General features: G+C 35.7%; 1 protein-coding gene across 3 annotated transcripts in view; it reads right to left on the bottom strand.

The window, feature by feature from the left end:
• Nucleotides 1–421: 421 nt before the first annotated feature.
• LOC136035320 (endothelial lipase-like) overlaps nt 422–22,396 on the bottom strand; it is a 119,439-nt gene continuing 97,464 nt past the window's right edge. For all 3 annotated transcript variants that reach the window (XM_065717030.1, XM_065717032.1, XM_065717031.1), the window contains exons 5-7: nt 19,712–19,927; nt 13,252–13,411; nt 422–622 (exon numbers count right to left, since the gene is read on the bottom strand). In XM_065717030.1, coding sequence (XP_065573102.1) covers nt 565–622; nt 13,252–13,411; nt 19,712–19,927 — 434 coding nt within the window. In that variant the 3' untranslated portion in view covers nt 422–564. The remainder of the gene's footprint in view (nt 623–13,251; nt 13,412–19,711; nt 19,928–22,396) is intronic.

Below are 22,396 nucleotides of genomic sequence, written 5' to 3'. Positions count from 1 at the left end.
ATAGGACAAATCATTACCAAAACATCTCATTGGTAGGGAAAGGGATGCTAGGTAAACCTGGATAAACTTACCCCAAAGAATGGTAAATATGAGCACCATTAATCAAATGATCATTTATAATAAAATCAAGGGAACTGAATTACCTCACAAAGGACAAATCATTACCACAACATCTCACTGGTAGGGAATACACAGGAGAATGCAGTATATGGAAAAAGGCTTTAACAAAGGCTTTTAATCAAGCGGTAAATTCCTACCTTGTAAAACTGAAATCGCAAAAGATCTATACGATACATGTACAGAACATAAAATAATACAGACTTAAAAGTAAGCCTTCATGACTACTATGATCTCCATACCTCTGCTAAAACTAATCCTAATTCTTTTAAAGGACAGACAAATTTGTCAATATTTAGGCGTGTAAAAATAATAATGTAATTTCAAATAATTTATGCTTTACAATATATAATTTACCATCGGAGCGAAATCCAACAATTGACTAGACAAATGATAGAGACGAAGCAGTATCATAAAAAAATATGATGAGGTCATAGACATGTACTTTCAGCCATTTGAGAACGGATAAGTCTCTCTTGTATATAAGAAGTAGGTACCAGTTGTCCTAAAATGAAATAAATACTACAATATGTTACCTTGGTTTAAATGAATAAGTTAAATTGTAATAAATTATCTATTACATCATTATAAGACTTTAACAAATTTCACATTCAAATGCTTTGGCTATAGAATAAATAGCGATATAATTAGTGAAAAAAACCACAATAAATAGGAAGCTAGAAGGCACGCAATAAAAAAAAGCATTTGTTCACATATACTGGAAAGACTGTATACCTCGTTTTTGCTGATTCAGTCAAAGAAGAAAGAGATACGGCCAGGATTGTGTCTTGAGAGATCCTATGATAGACATAACATAATTTGTATTGTATTGTATCAGATTAACGACGCTTCTTGACTACTAAGGTTCCTGTGTCGGCCCTGCAGTGAATTCCTGCAGCATGATTCGATCTCTGGGTCCCGTATTATCAAGCTAAGGTCAAACCCACTGCGCCACCACAGGACACATAATTTGGCAGAATTAATTTCTCATTATTTTAAAATTTACGCTCCATAATGAATTATATTTTCAAAGGGTAGATAAAATACAGATTAGCATGGTGTATAACTCTTTATGCAACATGCTTTAAATGCCATCTATATTCTTTCTGGAACAGAAGCTTCACACACCAAGCGCTGGGATGTGATTTTAGTAGAGGTCTGCACTATGGTTGTTTTCACAGCATAATGCTTAGATCGGCCAGGATTGTTTCTTGAGAGATCCTATGATAGACATAACGTAATTTGGCAGAATTAATTTCTCATTATTTTAAAATGTACACTCCATAATGAATTACATTTTCAAAGGGTAGATAAAATACAGATTAGCATGGTGTATAACCCTTTAAGCCACATGCTTTAAATGCCATCTATATTCTTTCTGGAACAGAAGCTTCACACACCATCGCTGGGATGTGATTTTAGTAGAGGTCTTCACTATGGTTGTTTTCACAGCATAATGCTTTTAAGGAAGTAGTATATAATTAGAATTGTATATTTTAAAAGAGGCTGAACTGACCATCGAAAGTCCAAGTACTTATATGCAAGATTTTGCTACTTCTCGGTACCACCATATTAAGCAGAAGACTATCCTTGATTAGATATGATCCATTTAAAAACCAAGCAGTGGGAGTTCATAATGCAAATACTCAGGTAAATATAAGACAAATTGTCAGTTTCGTTTAAAAAAAGTACATTTGAAGGCCTTTGATAAGCCAAAAATGGGCCAAGTATTGTCCGAAACCTTCATTCAACTAGAGGTCCTAGGGACTTCTTGCTGTCGGGTTCTAAGCCAGCTTAAATGCTTCGAATAGAATTTGTGAAGAAGGATTCGTGACTAATTTGCACATGTTTGATGCAATGCTTTTATGAGATTACATAAAAAAAAACTAGTTTTTTTAACTGAAAGTAAGGAGCGACATTAAAACTTAAAACGAACAGAAATTACTCCGTATATGAAATGGGTTGTCCCCTCCGCAATCCCTCGCTCTTTACGCTAAAGCTTTTAATTGTATTAAAAAGCAGAATTGTGGCAAAGAGTCAAACTTTAGCGTAAAGAGCGAGGGATTGCGGAGGGGACAACCCATTTCATATACGGAGTAATTTCTGTTCGTTTTAAGTTTTAATGTCGCTCCTTACTTTCAGTTAAAAAAACTAGTTTTTTTTATGTAATTTCTGAACGTTTTTGAATTAATGCATGTTTGATTTTGGCTCTCCACACATAAATTATTAAAATGAAATTTGCATATTAATTCCTTTTTTGGCTAAATGGCTTTCTCTTAGTTTTGATCAGACGATTTTGAGAAATAAGGGATGGGAAAGGAGGCCTAGTTGCCATGCAATTTTTCGGTTACATAAAAAGGCAACTATAAATTTTTATTTTTAACGAATTTTTCTATTAGTAAAAAATATACGTAACTTAAGAATTATCTTACGTAACAAACTTTTATATTCTTTAATTTTTATTATGTATATGAGAGGGTTTGTACCCTCGTTAATACCTCGTTCTTTACACTAAATCGCAAGTTTTGTCCCAATTCTTTAAGAATGACCCCTGAATCAGAAAGGCCGTAGAATGAATAGTTGAAATTACTAAAAATACTATAGCATAAAGAGCGAGGTATTTATCTCCTCCTAAATACCTCGCTCTTTATGCTAAAGTATTTTTAGAACCCCTCACATGCGTAATAATCTCTGTTCGTTTTAAGTTTCAATGCTACTCTTTACTTTCAATTGAAAAAAAAATTTTCCATGTTTATTTTTTCATTGTTTTTTTATAGTAATTTTAGAAAATCCTGCGCCCTTTTCATTGAATTTCTGTTCCCCCATGACACATTTCTCCATGGAAAGATCCTCCCACATAGCCCCCTCCCCTCAACCCCACCCCCAAAACCAAAAAAAATCCCCTGAAACCGACTGTACACTTCCCAATAACCATTATTATATGTAAACACTGGTCGAAGTTTGTAAGTAGCAGCCCCACCCCCAGGGACTTTGGGGGAGTAAGTCATTCCCAAAGACAGAGTTATTATGGTTTTTGACTATGCGGAACAAAATGGCTATCTCAAAATTTTGATCTGTTGACTTTGGAGAAAAAATGAGCATGGGAGGGGGCCTAGGTGCCCTCCAATTTTTTTGGTCACTTAAAAAGGGCACTAGAACTTTTCATTTCCGTTAGAATGAGCCCTCTTGCGACATTCTAGGACCACTTGGTCGATACGATGACCCCTGGGAAAAAACAAAACAAAAAAAAACAAAAAAAAACAAACAAATAAACACCCACCCGTGATTTGTCTTCTGGCAAAAAATACAAAATTCCACATTTTTGTAGATAGGAGCTTGAAACTTCTACAGTAGGGTTCTCTGATACGCTGAATCTGATGGTATGAATCTGATGTGTTCAATTTTTTAGAGTTTTGGTTACTATTGAGCCGGATCGCTCCTTACTACAGTTCGTTACCACGAACTGTTTGACCATAAAAATTTCAAGAATTTAAATAATATAAAAACCGTGACTTTGAACGTTAAAACACAAAAAAACCCATCATACTAGCATCTTGCCGGACGAATTTGGATATTTTGAATTGAATTTGATAGTAGCCTTAGAAACTCTTCTCTGAGTGCTAGAAAACAGAAAATTAGGTAATAAAGAATTTATTTATTCAGGCAGGGAGGATGGGGCGTATAGGCAGGGAGTAGTGCTCAAGATGATTAAGGAAGCTATTAAGCCACGCTTAAGGTGAAAAGATGTCAATAATACGATGGTTTCAGCAGTAACTGAAAAAATGTAAACATTGACCCACAACCCACAGTAACCAAAAGTTAAAACTGTGTTTGAAAAAAAAAACTGCCTAGTGATAAAAAATTTATTGCTATCTGACACTGATTCAAGAATGGTAATTATCATTCCGGTTCATCTTAAAGGTATAAGTCTATTGCAAAGAAAAATCTATGGTAATTTCTAAAAAGCCTGAAATTCTTCAAAACCAGCGTCAGATCGAAATGGAAAGGGCACCATTGGAATCAGAATGGTTGAAAACCATGAACTGGGGAATGACAATCCCCAATTTGAAAAACAAGGAAAATCACTTTTTGCATTGGAAGCACTGATGTGTCGCCTTTTTTTTCGGGACTAGTGGGTTACCAGAACATCATAGAGCAATGTTTAATGACTTTTTTAAAAGCTATTTTTCATATTCGCGTACTTTTTATAAATTTCACCATCTGCAAGTGCCAAGAAGCACTAAAAATGACACATTTTGCGCAATTTTTCAAGGGGTTGGGCTAACAGGCTACCAGAACATCTAAGACAGATGTTTAATAGCTCATATAAAAGCTATTGCTAATGTTTACGTTCTTCCTATAAACTCCACAATCTGCACGTGCCAAATGGGGCTAAAATTGGCATTTTGGTGCCACTTCTCAAGAGGAGAAGGTGGGGCTAGTGGCCAACCAGAACTTTCCTTTTTAGAGATGTTTGTTGGCTCATTTGAAAGCTATTGCTCCTGTCTACGTGCTTTTAATCAATTCTACTATCCGTACGTGGTTAAAGCACTAATATAGCACTATATAGCACTAAAAATGGCACTTTTGGTGCCACTTCTTAAGTGGAAAAGCTTGGAGGTTTGAAACGGTATCATTATAATAATTTTTGTCCAAAACCCTTAACTGGAGTTTTACAAGAACCCCCCTGTATACTCTTCCTCCCAGCCCCCTTAGTAAGTTTGTTAAATTGTCTGATCACTAGAAAGATACTACAACATTAACAGGACTGGCGGGTTATTAGCTCTCATAGAGAGATGATAAATGGCTCATTCGAACGGAAATTGAAATTTTTAGTGCTCCTGTTGAGTTGCCAAAAAGATTGGAGGGCTGTTAGCCCCTCTCCCTCTACAACCTTCTCCTAGTCGTCCGACCAAAATTTTGTGATAGCCATTTTATTCAACATAATTCAAAGGTTCAGTAAATACGCTTACTGATGATATGACCCCAATAGTCCCTGGGGAAAGGACTGTACGCGGTACCGGGCTGATGATTGATGGCTCATTTGAACGGAAATTGAAATTGTTAGTGCTCTTGTTGAGTGGCCAAAAAGATTGGAGGGCTGTTAGCCCCTCTCCCTCTACACACCTCCCCCATAGTCGTCCGACCAAAATTTTGCGATATCCACTTTATTCAACATAATTCAAAGGTTCAATAAATATACTTACTGATGATATGACCCCCATAGTCCCTGGGGAAAGGACTGTACGTGGTACCGGGCGTATTGGTATCGGAAATTTTTTTTATTCAGTTATGGTTTTGTGTCTTCTAAACAATTTCTTATTAAAAATGGGTAAAGATTAATTGAGATATGACGGTTTTCTAAGGGAAGTAAAGAAACAAGTTCAAAATTAAAACGAACCAAAATTATTACCTCACAGCCTCTAACAGATATTGATTAAGCTGGTGAAAATAAACCAACTGGTGATATTTCCCTATGTTTGTAGGATAATAGAAAACTAGCACTAGCCTTCAAAAACATACAGAAGTGATGCCTAAGCAATAAAATTAATGTCCCTCCCTCAGTGGACTGACGGAGGCAACAGAGACTTGGATCAATTTTCAGTCATTTACTGGAATAGAGACAGGATCCCAGATGTACAGTGTTTTGTTAGAATTTAAATGCCCATTTTGGTAGAAATAGGGCTAGATGGTATCATAGCCTTTGTGATTTTATTCTAGAAAAGGAAACTGGCAACATTTATAAACTATGAAAATTTTGTTGGTATGATAATTTACGTAGTTATAACCAATAGGGCATTTACGTAGTTATAACCAATAGGGCATTTACGTAGTTATAACCAATAGGGCATTTGGTCATAGGAGGCCTAAAGTTAACATGGTGATAATAATATCGCCAACTAGGATTAAATGAAACTATTTTAAGGCTGAAATTCAGGAAGAAAAACTACATTGTGGGAAGTAATTACATCGGTATATTCTAGGACAAGCATTTGAGAGGAATGGTTTAATATGAGGCTTAAGAATTTAAAACTTTACATTATGAATCTCATTTTAGGACAATAGTTTGCGAAAGGAGTACAAAGTGACTTAGGAGTGAAAGTTAGAGACACATCCTGGAATATTATTGATAAAATTTTAATATTGAATGGAGGTCGTTAATAGAATTATAAAGGCATAAAGATGTAGCCAGACGAGTTAACAGTAAAATATTGCATTGATATGGTAAGAAGTTGAAGGTAGATGCAGTGCCTGATTTCGAATGAGGCACTGAAGATAAGTGCTCAAGAGAGATGGGCAGAATGTTTTGAGAACCTGTAAAACCTTGATAAAGTTGTTGGAAATGTTGTAGAAAACAGAAATTCTTTCAACAATTTGGAAGTGAAGCTAGGTTTATTTTACAAAGAGGAGTTAGAGACAGCACTAAAAGGATTAAACAAGTCTTAAGTCCCCAGATGCTATAAGTGCGATAAAAGAGTTTTTAAAATACGATTATTTGGAATATATAAGTTAAAGGTAAATTACTGAAGACTATAAATACGATTTTTGAAGAAGAGCAGTATCTACTGATTTGAGAAAATCTTTAATGATACCCGTATATAGAAAAAGTGATAAGAGGGAGTATGACAATTATAGAGACATTAGCTTAGTCTCTGTAGGTAGCAAATTATATGGTTTGATTATGAATTTTAGACTAAAATATACAGTGGATAGATTTCTTAGAGAAGAAGACTGAGGTTTTAGCAACGAGTGAGGATATTTCAGCCAAATTTTCACTCTTAGAGTAATAATTGAGAAACGATTGCTTCACCAGACCCCTTTAGGCCTCAGTTGTGTAGATTATAAACAGGCATTGGATTCAGCCAACAGAAGAGCATAGGTGAAGGTGAAAGTCCAATTGTATAGTAGGTATAGAGCTATTCATGATAACAGCATCGTTTGTGTTAAGACAAGAAGTGAGGTTAGTAGCTGATTACCAGTAAATAACATTATTTACGTTATTTTGTAACTGGTTTGGTGTTGAATCAGGAGCAAAACAAGGTCGTATTGTATCTCCTTTTATTTAGATAATTTAATAAACAAGATCGGCCTGTCAAAACAAAAATAAATTAAAGAAATGAAAATGGAAAATGTCTTTCTCCACACCAATAAAATACTGGATATCCATTTATAAGTCTTAAATTTTGGTAGATTTCAACCCAAGGAACACAGCAATGGCTACGGGAGAGTACGGAATCAAATCGATCAAATTGGAAGGTAAACTTTCCCAGACTTCGATTATACAGATGATTAAAGTCCTAGATGAAACTTTTAGCAAAATAAAAGAATTTTTGGAAGTCTAAAAATTTCAGGGCGTAAGAATAGTTTCAAACATTTATGTCAAGAAGACTGAGTCGCTTGGACTGGAAATAAATAAAGATTAAGATAAAAGATAAGAGGGATGATTGGGCAAAGAGAAGATTGATCAAGTTGATAGCATCATCCTCCTGAGTAATGCTATCAGTAAAAACGGTTGACACAGTGAAAATTTAAAAAGTAAAATAGCCAAGGCCCAAGGCGTTTTAACACAGTTGAAAAGAATTTTGAAGAATCGGAAGATTAGTCTTTGAGCCACGAATAGTATATCCGAAGCTGCGGGGATGACAATAGTCAAGTATGGTTCTAAAGAGTGGCCACTCCAGAATACAAAGCGATATTTGTTCAATGTTTTCCCGAGAAATTGTCTTTGGATAGCTCAGGTACCCGTTCCACTGATCGTACATAAGAAAACAAGTTGTATGAAAATAAGGTTCTATCCTACATTTAGGGCTTTAATGAGATAAAGGTTGATATGACTACGTTTCCTTTTAAGGATGATAAATAGTAGATTGCCGACAAATGTTCTTTTTGGTCATCTATCTACACTAGGCAAAAAGTAGGTCGTCCCTGAAGGATGTCGGAAGAGGCCATAAGGACGAATGTAAATAAAGATGTAATTCCGTGGTTAGGGGTATCTAGAGTAGCGTTGCATGGATTGGGATGGAAGAGGAGCGTGCGCAGGTGTACTGGGCTCAGGTGGGTTGGTACTGCAGTTAATTGTTAGTAGTAAGTAGTATGATATACGTTAACATGACGGCCCCGTCACTTTTGACCCAATTTCCATGATGAGACGCATATAAGCAAATCGGATTCTACTGTCCTGTAACTTAGAGCCTCTATTTCATTTACTATTAGGTTTTTTGTATGGTCTTTATAGAAGCTCTATCCATTATTATAATCATACATCCCCCCTCCCGTACAATTCCATAGAAAAAATTCCTAGTATAGACTTTTAACTGCAATTTTAAATTTTGCAAGAGGATTATGAGAAAATACGATAAAACACGCATTAACTGGAATTTTTTAATAATGTAACATTAGATTCCCAAGGCGCTTCTTTTGTAAGTGACTTTTGGCTCGAAATTGATACCGAAACCCCTTTGGTCTGCTAAAGAGTCTGTAGATATTGTACTAAAGTAACTATAGCGATCTCGTCATGCAATAACTGGCAAGACAGTAGATTCTACGAGACGCGGTCGTTTCACAATAGCAAGGTCACAAGATGCTAATATTGACCTGATAGGTTTCATGCTAATCTTCAAAGTCATAATGCTTTTTAGCAGATTCAAGTGCCCTTATGTAATATGTTAAAAAAAACATTAGAACTTTGAAGTTATTAGATATAAATAATATTCTTACTGAAATGGAAATTCAAGAGACTTGGCAGCTGTAGATCAGAGGTTAAAATTTATGCTTTTTCATTAATATATATGTTTTAGAACGCTCCTCCCTCTCCGCCTAAGAAGGCCTGGTCTTTTACAGTTGCATCGATAAGTGTTTTTAACATAGAAATAATAAAATTATTATATGATATAGCCTGGTCCTGCCTGGCCACAATGATTTATGTTTCATTAATGCATATTCGTTGAAACAGTACACTTCTAAGAAGGCCAGGTCTTCCACAGGTGCATTGATAAGCGTTTTTAACATAGGAGTAGTAAAAAAAAAAAATTCTTATTATACAACCTGCTCCTCCCTGGGCTATGATGGCGTTTATTTTTATTAATGTATTTGTGCTGGAACTCTGGTTGCCTTAAGAAGACCAGGTCTTTCACAGGTGCATTCAAAAGCATCTTTGACGTAGGATCAATAAAAAAAAAACGCATGATGTAACCTGGCTCTCCCTTCTCCGCAGTGGCGTCACTTACTGTTTGTTTTTATTAATGTTGCCATGTTTTTATTAATGTTGTATTAATGTTGCCACCCATTGAGAAGGCATGGTCTTTCGCGTGGGGACAGATAAGCGTTTCTCACAGAGGAGCACTGGAATAATATCACAATGCAACTTGACCTACCATTGCCACTATGGCAATTAATCCTCATTCCTAGCCCTCAATGGTCCCTGAACCAATCATAGCCCCCCAATTAATCATGGCTTGCCCTTGACTCCCATGACCTATGACCCTCAATGGCCCCTGCACCACTACTGTTACTCCATTGGCCTTGGACAACCCCTGACACTCCATGACAAATAAACCCTAATCAAAAATAAATAAATTTTCTCTCTCTCTCTCTTGTACAACATCTCTTGCCAAGGTCAAGCTAAACGCCTGAGAAGTTCAAGTGTTACTGTCAACATTCATGGCCATCATTTAATAATTATTTAACAACAATATTGCCCAATTTAACTATGACATTTAGGCAATTAGTTGGCCACTGAAGATTTTTCTTATATGGGTATTTTTCATTTTTTTTCAAATTGTCTATCCTTGAACTTGCATTCTTAACAATAATCGCTTCACTACTATATTGCAGTATAATTATGTAACCATTACATTTCCTATGCATTTTCCCCATTTAGCTATGACGTATTCCTATTTTGACTAATCTTTTCTGTAACTGTATTAAGGTGGTGAATTTTATTCCTGTTTTCAGATTATTTGGATCTTTTTAGACAAAGAATCCACTCTTATTTTAAGTTACTTAGATCATTTTAAAGAAAAAATGTTGACTCTTGAGTTAGTGAATTCTGATTAAAAGAAATTAAAAAAATTTATTATTTTTTTTTAGATGTCATCTGGAGGTCTTGAGTCGGCAGTAAACATTGACGATCTTTTTGAGGATGCTGCATTAATTTCCATGAACAAAAAATTCACAACACCAAGACCATTATTCCTAATAATAGAGCAACACAATGAAACCAAACTTTTCCGAGCAATTTAACTATTTCGATAGATGTGATAAGTTAGCACAAACAAGTATCCCTCAATCAACCTAGTATTTTCGGTGAGAATTTTCACTGAACCGAAAACCATCCGAGTCCTGTTACACTTGACGGAGTGCCTGCTGGGCTGGAAAACTCTAGTCCTCAATTCGTTTCTTATGTGCGTTATATGCGGAAGAGTTGAAGAACCGAAAAGTAGCACAGGTTCAACCCCAGAATTTGCACCCTAATTTAAACCGTACAACACCAACCAAGGCAACTTAAATGTTCAGACACACGAACAGACACATAGACACACAAACATCCATACATAGATACAGAGGCACAAACGTACAGGCACTGACACACAGACATACAGATGGAAAGACACATACACACACAGACAGAGAGGCAAAACGACACACAGACAAAAATGAATTGAAACACACTTACAGACAGACAGACAAAAGACACAGAGTGACAAGTGATACAAGAAGAAAAACACAGACCCATACACATACACAAACACACGATGCCATTAAATCTAGCTTCAAGCTAGGTTACCTTGGGTTAACTACTTTAAAGTTAAGTTCGTTTGGGTTCAGTTAGTGTGACTCATTGTGTCTGTGGGTCTTTTTATCTGTCTCTCTATCTGTGTGTGTCTATGTTTGCGTGTATGTGTTTGTGTGTGTTTTTTATATATGTCTGCCTGTGTGTCTGTATATGTGTCTGTGTATCTCTATTTGTGACTGGGTTCCTGTCAGTCTGTTTGTCCCTGTGTCTGTGTGTATTTTCGTCTGTCTGTACGTGTGTTTGTGTGTGTGTGTGTGTGTATCTCTGTGTATGTATTTCTGTTTGCCTGTCTATTCTGTGCGTCTTTTTTGTCTGTGTGTCTGTGTTTCTTTTTGTTTGTCTGTATCTGTGTCTGTGTAGCTTTTTGTCTGTGTTTCTGTGTTTTTTGTCTGTCTGTCTCTGTGTCTGTTTATTTTTGTCAATGAGTCTCTGTGTTTGTCTGTGTGTCGTTTTGCCTGCCTGTCTGTCTGTGTTTGTTTGTGTCTTTTTACTCTCCGTCTGTCTGTCTGTGCGTTTGTGTGTGTGTTTGTGTATATGTGTGGGTATATGTGTGTTGGTAGGTATATATGTGTGTATGTCTTTTCTTTTGTCTGTCTGTGGATCTTAAGTGTGTCTGTGTGTCTTTTTGCCTGTCTATCTGTCTGTGTTTATGTCTGTCTGTTTCTGTGTCGGAACGTATGCGTCTGTGTGTCTTTTGTCTGTCTGTCTATGTGCCCTTTTGCCGGTCTGTTCGTGGGTCTTCTTGTCTGTCTGTATCTGTGTCTGCGTGTCATTTTGTCTGTCTATGTGTTTGTTTCTCTACGTAGGTGTCTATGTGTCAGAGTTCCTTAGGGTCAGGAAAGTCCTGGAATTGGCAAAAGTGGGACGGGAACAGGGACTGGCAGAACAGAAATCAGAAGTGGCGGAACTGCAATCGGAACTGGGACTGACGGAATCGGAATTGGAAACGAAAAAGGAGCTTGGGGACCGGAATTAGAAGCAATGGAACCGGGACCAGAAGCGACAGAACCGGAATCGGAGTTGGGACCGGCAGAACCGAAACTGCAACCAAAACTGGTGGAACTGAAACTAGAAGCCGAATTGGAGCTGGAACTAGGACTGGGGATGGAACCGGAAGTAGCATCTGCGGAACCGGAATCGGAAATAGAGGAATCGGAAGTGATGGGACCGGAACCGGAACAGATGGAATAGGATCCGGTGGGAAGGGAACCGAAGTTACTGGAACTGAAGCTGCGGGTAGGACAACTGGAACCGGAACTGGAGTGATAATGGCGTTGGAAAAATCTGTGTGCTCGGAAGCCTTAATTTTCGAGGGGGTACCAAGATTATTTATTTTTAGATCCAGTTGTCTCCCACTATAGGCCAGTGTCTTGACAGATGTCTTCAAACGTCTTGAAAAAAAAATTCTTGAAGTAATACATCTTAATACGTCTTGAAAAATACCTTGAAGAAAAATGTCTTCAAGAAGAATGTCTTGAAAAACGTCTTGAAGAAAAATATCTTTAAAAATGTCTTGAAAAATATCTTGAAGAAAAACATCTTGAGGAAACATCTAGAAGAAAAGCATCTTGTATAAAATTGTCTTGAAGAAAAAATCTTGGAAAATGTCTTGAAACGTCTTGAAAAACGTTTTGGAAATGACTTGAAGAAAAACATATTGAAGAAAAACTTTTGAAGAACAATTTCTCATGTCTAGCGAAATCTTATCGCATCTGCATTTAAATTTCCAGACGCAACAACCACTTGTGCTGGAAGCGTAAAACGTAAACCTTGTACCAGCTTTCTAAAACCTATATCCACTAACCTACTTTTAGTTACCTCTCAACCATTATGAATTTCTGCTGCAGTATGATGTAACAACCACCTGTGCGCGAAGCAAAAAATGTTTACAATAGCATCTGCGTCTTCGAGAAGACTCTTAGAAAAGGCACTCGTAGGCTGGCTGAAGGTACCCGGGCATTTGCAGGATCTGGAATAGCCCAACTACAAAAATTCTTTTTTAATACAGTTTAATACCCTAAACTATTTGAAATGGTTATAAGAAAGCAGCTTGGTGTCAAATTACTTGGGGACATTCGTGTATTTTCTTATGTGATTGCTTGCATGTGTGTGTATTTATTTGTTAGTGAGCGCACGAGCGTGTTTCGGTGAGTATGATTAAGTTTATGACTTTCCCTGCTAGTGAGCTTGAAATGTGATAGTACACTTAAGTGCTAATACTTATACTGCGGCATCTTATAGATTTAACAGCCCTTTAGAGTATTTTGTCACAGAACTGTCCGAAGGAAAATTTGGTGTACGATTAACGAAAAACAAAACATTTAGTTGTTAATTCTTACCGTGGTAAAGTACGAATTCCCATCGATGCTTTCCTATTATTGTCACATTTTCCGCTCTTGAAAGTTGGATAGTCAGGGCAATATACAGATTCAAATTTACTTGACTGCAATGTGACTGACTCTGCAAAAAATTCTACTGATCGGAGATGATGACAATAAACTAAAAAAATAAAAATAAAATAAAATTAGAAAAATAAAAAACTCCTTAAAGTGCCCTATTTAGTCTGTTATGGTGCTTTAATTGAGGTTACAACAATAGTTACAACTTAGTAAAGAATGAATGGCAGGTAAAAGTAATCGTAAGAAATCCGCACCTAAATTTTTTAGTAATTATGTCATTGGATACGTATTACCCCCAAAGACCTTAGGGAAAGAGCTATAAAATATACTAGGTGCTCATTATTAACATATAAGGTTTTAACGGAAGAGGTGGTCGCAAAACTTCTGAGAGGGCTAAATTTGGAACTAGAAGTTCTAGTGCTCTTTTAATAGTCAAAAGTGATCATGAGTAACAAACACCCCTCTCCACATTCTCTTATTCCTAAAAGCATTCTGTAGGAATCCCTAGATTGCCATTTTGTTCAAATGGTCCAAAGATCAAACAGCAAGACCTACGAGGATGAAACTACCCACAGCAGCCAGAAGACAAGGGGTCTGAATTATACTCCTGGGGCAAATAAGGTTTTTACACAAAAGATGGTCATACAAACGATAGAGGTGGCTCATTTGATTTGCAACTGAAAGTTTAAGTTTCCTTATAAAAGTCAAAGTGATGGAGGGCAACTATCTCCTCCCCTACGTCCTTTTTTTCCAAAACCCATCTGATCTAAATGGTGATATAGCAATTTGGTTCAAAATAGTCCAAACAACTTAAAACATTGCCTTCAGTGCTTCAACACCCCCAGAGTCCAGGGACAAGGGTTGAAAGCTATGCCCCGGGGCTATGAATGACGACTTCGAATGAGGCTAATTTCATCGGAAATTGGAAATTTTAGTGCCCACATCAAGAGTGACAAGTGATTCGAGGGCAACCAGATACCAACCTCCCCACACACCCATCATTTCCCAAAACCCATCAAAATAAACTTTAGAGACAGTTGTTTTATTCAGCATTATTGAAAGATCCAGTAATTATACCTTTGAGGACGTCAATCCCCCCCCCCACAGCCATCAGGGCAAGGGCTTTAAGTTAGGCAATTCGTTTATTGTCTACATATAGTAAATGTTACTGAGAAAAGTGGGCATGTTTAACCTTTACTTTCAAAAAAGATGAATGGGATTCAGGTGGGCCTTTCAGAGAATGATAAGAGGAGTGTTGAAGTAAACCAAAACTCGTAATGTGATAAGGGTTGTGAAAAAGGTATAAGTCAGGAATGACTGAGTATACTAATTTAGAACTTTCAGGAAATCATAAGGGATATGATAAATTGACCAAAAAGGTAATACTTGCACGCTCCTAGCACCACCACAACCACTACTACTACTAATACCGTTACTACATCTAAAATCACTGCTTTCGTAGCGAGTACTATCAAAACTGAGGATATTGAACATCTGGGAAAACGCTGAGGGGAAAGCTAAACTAAATCATTCTATGCACAAAGAGATTACTGATACAGGCATATCAGCTATGTTTTTGGAACAGCTTGTCGCATCAAGATGAAACTTCTGGGGCATCATGAGTGGGATGTTCAATTGACCAAAAGGCAACATGTACCTGCTACTACTGCTATTAACACTGCTGCTACTACTGTTGCTACTATTATCAGTACATCATAAGTACTGCTACTACTTTTAATACTACTGCCACTACTACTATTATACTAGCACTATTAAGGCTAAGCATTTAAAGGTGAAAATTTTTACAGAATATTGATGTGGAACTTGAAATAAATTAAGAACAAACTATGTACATGAAGATTGTTAAAACGGCGTATTTCAAGAATAGATTTGGGTAACAAGTTGGAGCTTTCAGAGAATACTTAAAGGGGAAGGTCAATCGACCAAAAGGTAACATGTGTTTGCTTGTACTAATACAATTTCCACGTAACACCGATTTTTTTAGTGCTATTACCACTGCTACTACTACTACCACCACTATTACTAAAATGCTCTAATTACTACTTTAATTTTAAGTACTTGTACATTTTAGATTATTAAGATGAAACGGGCGTCAGAAGCGGGTTAGAACGGTTTAGCGTACCAAGGTGAAATTTCGGGGGTATCATGAGGGAGATGTCTAACTGACCAAAAAGCAAAATGTACATGCTACTATTAGTATTGATACTGCCGCTACTACTGTTACTACTACTACTACTAATACAACACTACTACTGCTACTACTTCTCCCACTACCACTATTACTTGTTTGATACTATTGAGGCTAAGTCTATGAAGGTCGAAATTTGAGAGAATATTGAGGGGAATTTAAAATAAACCAAAAGACACTATGTGCATGCAGACTGTCAAAAAGGCGTAACTCCAGAATAGATTTGGGTATTAAGTAGGAAATCTTAGAGAATTCTTAAAGGGGAAGATCAATTGACGAAAAGGTAATATGTGCACGCTACTACTAATACTACCACCACTGCAACATTTAATACTGCTACTACTACTATTACTTCTATTGCAACTACTTGTTGGGCTAAGAACATTAAGATGAAAATTTAAAGAAGTACATAAATATAAAGGTTATCAAAAGGACCTATTGGGAATGTCATAGCAAAGGGTAACTGTATTAAGGTGAAACTTCCAAAAGTTGATAGGTTCAACCGATGAAAAGGCAACATGTTAATGCTATTGCAGTTACTATTACTATTGCTGTTACTATCAATACTACCACTAGTACTACTAATACTACTACTTGTACCACTAATACTAACACGACTAATGCAACTATGCCTAAGGATATGAAGGTGAAATTTACAGGGGGGAGGTTAACTGAATCAAAATACGTCGTCTGTGTGCAGGTTGTCAAAAGGGTGCATCAGCAATATCTTAGGAACAGTTTGGTTGAAACGTACAGGGCTTGTTGTGGGGTATATTGAACTAACCAAAAGACGATCTTTTAATCCTAATGCAACTACTTCTACTGATAAAACTAGTACTACTATTTTTATTACTACTATTACTTAAACTACTGCTACTAAAGCTATGGCTACTACTATTAAATCTGCTTCTACTGCTACTACTGTTACTACTGGTACAGCTAATATTGCTACTAAACAAGCTAAGGGTATTAAGTTGAAGCTTTGAAGAAATATTTAGGCGGATAATGCACCAAATCAAAACGAAACTATAGGCATGTATATTGTCAAAAATGTGACAAAACAATTCCTTACAACCGGCTCCGATTATTAAGTTACATCTTTCAGGGTAAACTGTTGAACTAGGCAGAAAGTACTATGTGCATACTGTCAATGCTACAACTACAGTTGCTGTAACTAATGACGCTAAGAATATTAAGGTGAAACTTTTAGGGATTGTTGAGCGAGAGTTCAATTAAATAAAAAGCTCTATGCATGCAGGTTATCAAAAGGGCATACTGATATTATCACAGACAGTGCTGCTTTATCACAAGTAGCAATATCACTGAAAATTTGAAACTTAACTCGATCGGAAATTAAAATTTCTAGTGCCCTTTTTAAAAGTCAAAAGGGATTGGGGGTAAAAAGCCCTACTCCCAAGTAATTAATTTTACAAACACATCCAATCCAAATTCTTAGGCTGCCATTTTGTTCATCATAATTGAACGGTCCAGTAGCTATGTTTCTAAGGATATTGGGTATGAAAACCCTCTACAGTTATGTAACTTACCCATTATGCTTTAAAATCAAATTTTACGCTAAAACTAAATCCAAAGGCACTGTGTGTATCGTGGTGGTCAATAAGACATCTCAGAAATAACCCACGAACGAATGAGGGCATTAATTTGATTGTTTTAGCGCTACTACTATCACTACTTCTGCTCTTACAATTTATCTAAATCAAAATTATGTAAACGTATCCAGGTGGCCAAAGACCATAGACATAATTTTTTGGAAATCACATTAAATTTTCTTTTCCAGGTTAACTTGAGGAGGTATAAAACTAAACCAAACAAAACTATTAGTTTTAGGATTTTCAAAGGGTGTATGTTGTTAAAAATTGTTGAAAAAGTTCTCCAGCATACCAATAGCAAATCAAACTATGTATTCTTATAAAAAAAAGATGTAAAATGTTATTTTCTTTTTCCATGAAAAAGACTGTGTCAATAAAAAAACGAACAGAATTTAATTTTGAAATAAACAGTTTCCACAAAATGAGTTTTTATAAAAAAAAAGTAAGGGCTCCATTAATCCAAAAATGAACAGAAATAAAATCAAATAGTCTTCCGAGCGTAAAATTAACACAAATCACAATCAATTATAAATGAAACCTAAAATGAACATATTTCATATTAAATTTTGTCGTTTTTTCATCTTTAATAAGTCAAAAATCGTAAGGACTTTAAAGAAAAGACATCAGTATAATTAAACTGACAATACATGTCCACGTTTTCCCCCCTCATATCAGTACAAGAGTTTAACGTAAACGGCAGGAGGATAAAGAATGGGTAGCGTCCTCAAACACAGAATAATTTTTATTTGTTTGAAGTTTTAATGCCTCTCTTTACATTAACCTTGTCTTTTGATTGCTACAGCAAAATTGCTTTCATTTCTGTTTCTCTAGGGGGTTGGGCGTTAAAAAGAGGCAAATGACAATACAAACAGTCTTGCATTAGTCGGTAGCTATAACATCTGTTTCTTATTAATTTTATTTGCCTTTTTCTATTTCATCATTTTCCTCTAAAGACATGTTTCCCTCTAAGGAGTTCACGGTGGAAACTCCCTCTCTATGAGGGTTCACAATAAAATTCGATCAAAAATGGATCACTTCTCAGTAGTATTAGGTGAATGTTTTGAAAGTTAAGCTATTATTCTAAATTTAATCGAAAATAACTTTACAAGCTACCAAGACGTGATCATAAGAAGCACGCAGACATGAGCATTGGCTTTCAAACGAGTCCTTAAACAGCTCTCCATGATGTTCCAGAGCTCCATTAGAGGCAGAAAAAAAGGACACAATAATGCTAAATTGGCTAAAATATAATTATTGTGGGTTTTTAAAAAGGAGGGTTGTTCGACTGATTTTCGACTGTTGAAATTCAAATGGTTAGTACTTTTCATTACAATCCTTAGGCTTTTTCAAGTACTTTAAAACTAAATTTTTATAAATAAGACGAACCGAAATAACAGTTACTAATCCTAAATAAGCATTAATAACAAATTTTTCTCACTCGAGTTTTTTTCTTTTCTCAACGGGTTTCTAAACTTTTTACTCGTTATGACCTAGGGTTTGCCCTTAACCAGGTTACCACTAGGGAGGGGTCCATGATAAAGCCAGCATACAAATCGAACAAACGTGTTTTTAAACATTTAATATGTAAACTTCTTGTATTTTCCTTATTACCTGAAACGAATATCAAAGTGTATTAGAAGTACGACGTCTGCTTCTGCCAGAATATCGGAAACAAATTGTTTATTCTACAAAAACAGCTTTCGCAGAAGATTTTGCCAACTACTAACTGCGCCCACTACTTTATTCTAATAATAAAAAAAAATATTATAGCTGTTATATTATTTATCTGAAATTCTACTCCCGTAAAAAATTTTGTGATTATTTATTTGAAATTCTGCTCCCGTAAAAAATTTTGTGCCCGGGGCAAGTGCTCCCTCTGTCTCCCTAAAACAGTCACTGTCTTCATCAAAGAAATTGTGTTAGAAATTGTTTGCTCCTTAATTTGGGAAGATACTGAGGAGAAACATTTCACGTGGAAAAACCAAATTATATACTATTATGCAAAATTAGAGTATCATAAGACCTTATGAATATGATTAAATGATACAAAACTACAACTTAGCTGTTGATTTCCCTACCATTTAGCTGTTATAAAAACACATATATACTTTCAGTAGAAAAAGTGTATATATTATATCTTGTTAAATCAAAACCTTTTCACTAATCATATAATGTAGGTTAAGTAAACCAGGATTATAACAGCTCCCGCTCCCTGTCCAAACCAAATCAATATAAGTATGTTAAACTTCTTTTGAATTATAATCTCTCGGCACAGGATTTTGGAGACTAAGTAACTCAACTAATTTATGCTCAAAATTATTCCCATATAATTCAATTCATAGACACACTTAATACTAAATAAATCCCCATTATACTAAATTAAACTATTATATTAAGTTAAACTATTATAAATTATACTAAATTAACTAAAAACGAACAGAGAGAAGAATGAAAAATAATTTTTCAAGAAAATCTAGAATAAAATTTCTAAAAGATGTTTTTAATGCTTTCTCAATAAATATATTTTGCATGTTTGCCTTTGGATTAAGTTTATTACTCGACAACATTATTAAATACTTGCTTGGCAAAATCGGATACTGCTTCTTGCATCCTGGTTGGATTGCACCCCCGTTGGGGTAAAAATCAGCATGTCCAACTGAAGCATACATTCCAAGGGACGGGTAATACCTGGAATACATTCCATTAGAATGAATGACGTCAATGAATGCAGCGTCGTCTGAGGTCAGTCTTTTTTCTTCTGGTTTAAATGATACTAAAAGGACTGCTGGATCCAAAGCTTAAAATAAAAAGAAGGTACGTTGAGAGATAATGCATAGCAACACTACTACTTAATTTCTAAGATCTTAGTGTCAAATCACTCGGATGGCTAATAGCTCTTTATATTTAATAGAAAGATTTCTTAAAATTAATCCCAGAAACAGCCTTTACAAAGCTGATATTGATATCTCACTGCCGATTAAACATCTGAAGGAATAGGAGAATAATGAGTGCTTAAACATCTAAACATTATACATTGTTTTGATTACTTGTGAAAACCGGTATCATTGGCAGCGCATTTGCGCTGCCAAAGTAAAGAACGAAGTGAGCACATTGTATTATTTAGTTTATATATATATATATATATATACATATATATATATATATATATATATATATATATATATATATATATATATATATATATATATATATATATATATATATATATATATATATATTTTTCTGACCAAGGCACTTTGTGTAGTAGGAGTTGTCGTAGAAACTATAAAAGGAGCTCTTTGGATTGTGAAAGTCCTAAAGCCCTTTTTAAGAGTCAAAAGTGACTGCAGGGCAAACAGCCCTCCGGACAAGAGCTAGAGTTTATACTAATCGCCCATTATTAATAAAGAAGGGTTTTACGAAAGGACTGGTCCTATTAACTTCGGAAGAGGCTTATTTAATTAGAAATAAAAGATTCTAGTGCCCATTTAAAGAGTCAAACCCTCCTCACATCCTCTTTTCCTCAAATGCATCTAATTAAAACTTTGTTAAAATTTTTTTCAAAAGATCATATACCATAGCCTTTGGGGTTGACTCAACACCCAGAGCCTGGGGCAAGGGTTTTAAGTTATGCTCCAGGGGCACCTAAGGTTTTTCGAGGTAGTCGTACAAACTTTAGAGAAGGCTCAGTAGATTGGAAATTGAAAGTTCTAGCCCCTTTTTCAAAAGTCAAAAGCCATTGGAGGGCAATAAGCCACAACAAGCCCTTTTTTTTCCAAACACATCCGATCAGAATGAAGACTAGTAGACAGAATGTAGCTAATAGACTCGATAGTTATGTCTTTACGGATAACAACACCCCACAGTTCTCAGGGCCAGGGATCTAAGTTATTCTAGTTGTCTATTTTTAACATATGAGGATTTTATTGGACTGGTGGTCGTATAAACCTCAGAGGCGGCTCATTCAATTGGAAATCAGAAGTTGTAGCGCCTTTTCTAAGAGTCAAAAGTGATTGGAGTGCAACTAGCCCCCCATAGCTTCTTTTACCCTCATGCATCTGATAGAAATCTTGAGATGGTCGTTTTGTTAAAAATTGTTCATAGATCATATAACAAGTCCTTCAGGATTGACAAAAACCCCAGAGCCTGGGGACAAGGATTGTAAGCTATGATCCAGGGGAAAATGGAAGGGGCAGTCATATAAACTTTACAGGAGGCTCATTTCATTGAAAATGAAATGTTATATTTCCCTTTCAAGAGTCAAAAGTGATTTTGGGGGTATTTAGCCCCACCTCCCCAACACCCTTTTCTCCAAACCAATATGATCAAAATGGTGAAATAGCCATTTATTCCAAATATTTCAAAAAAATCTAACAATGTCTATAATGTCTAACAATGTCCATGGGCATATACAGTTTTTATGGAGTTTGTGGTCGTATCAACTTCGGATGGGGTTCATTTGATCAGAAATCGGAAGTTCTAGTGCCCTTTTCAAGAGTCAAAAGTTATTGGTGTTTACCAGCTCCCATTTTACTGAAAACAAAATACATTGTATTTTTTTTCAGTTTTATAACTTTAGAAAATCAAAACTATTAAGACTTTAATGATTCAATGTCAGTATGTTTATATTAGACTGTCAATCCACATTCATTTTTTTTTTCAGTAAAGTGCAAATTACGTTCTAGTTTTAAGAAGGCATGGGGGTTCTTAGCCCATTCATGTTGATTTTTGCTCGTTTTGATTTCGACTTGTTTATTTATTTTTATTTCTTCTCGATTTGGGTTTCGTTTATTTATTGACGGTGATTTGTCGTAGTTTTACGCTTTGAAGATTATTTTGCTTTATTTCTGCTTTTTTTTGTTTATTGGAGATCTCTATTTTCTTTGAAAAACTTATTTGTGGAAAAAGCTTTTAAAATTAATTACAGTAAATAACAGCATTCTTTTCCTTTGATTGCTTTGCTGCTTGATTTTCACAGGCTACTAATCTGCATATATTACCTTCTGGGTGTGGATTAAACTGGTAATCTTTATTTTGAGGGTTACCAGCTTCTTGCTCTCACCCCTGAAACTCTTTTTTGCCCTTGAGAACCCTTTTAGCCATCGAACTTAATGATAGCTATATTTTCAGAATGGTCGTAAGGTCTAAGAAATAAACCTCCAGGGATGACACAAACCAAGCAGTGCTAAGGAGAGGGCACTAATTTATACGACCGACACTAATATCTCACCACCAATTAAACATCTAAAAGAGAAGAAATTCTGAA

The sequence above is a fragment of the Artemia franciscana genome, chromosome 14 (genome assembly GCF_032884065.1).
Source record: "Artemia franciscana chromosome 14, ASM3288406v1, whole genome shotgun sequence".
In the NCBI taxonomy this organism is placed as follows: domain Eukaryota; kingdom Metazoa; phylum Arthropoda; class Branchiopoda; order Anostraca; family Artemiidae; genus Artemia; species Artemia franciscana.
This window is presented reverse-complemented; position numbering and strand designations above follow the sequence as displayed.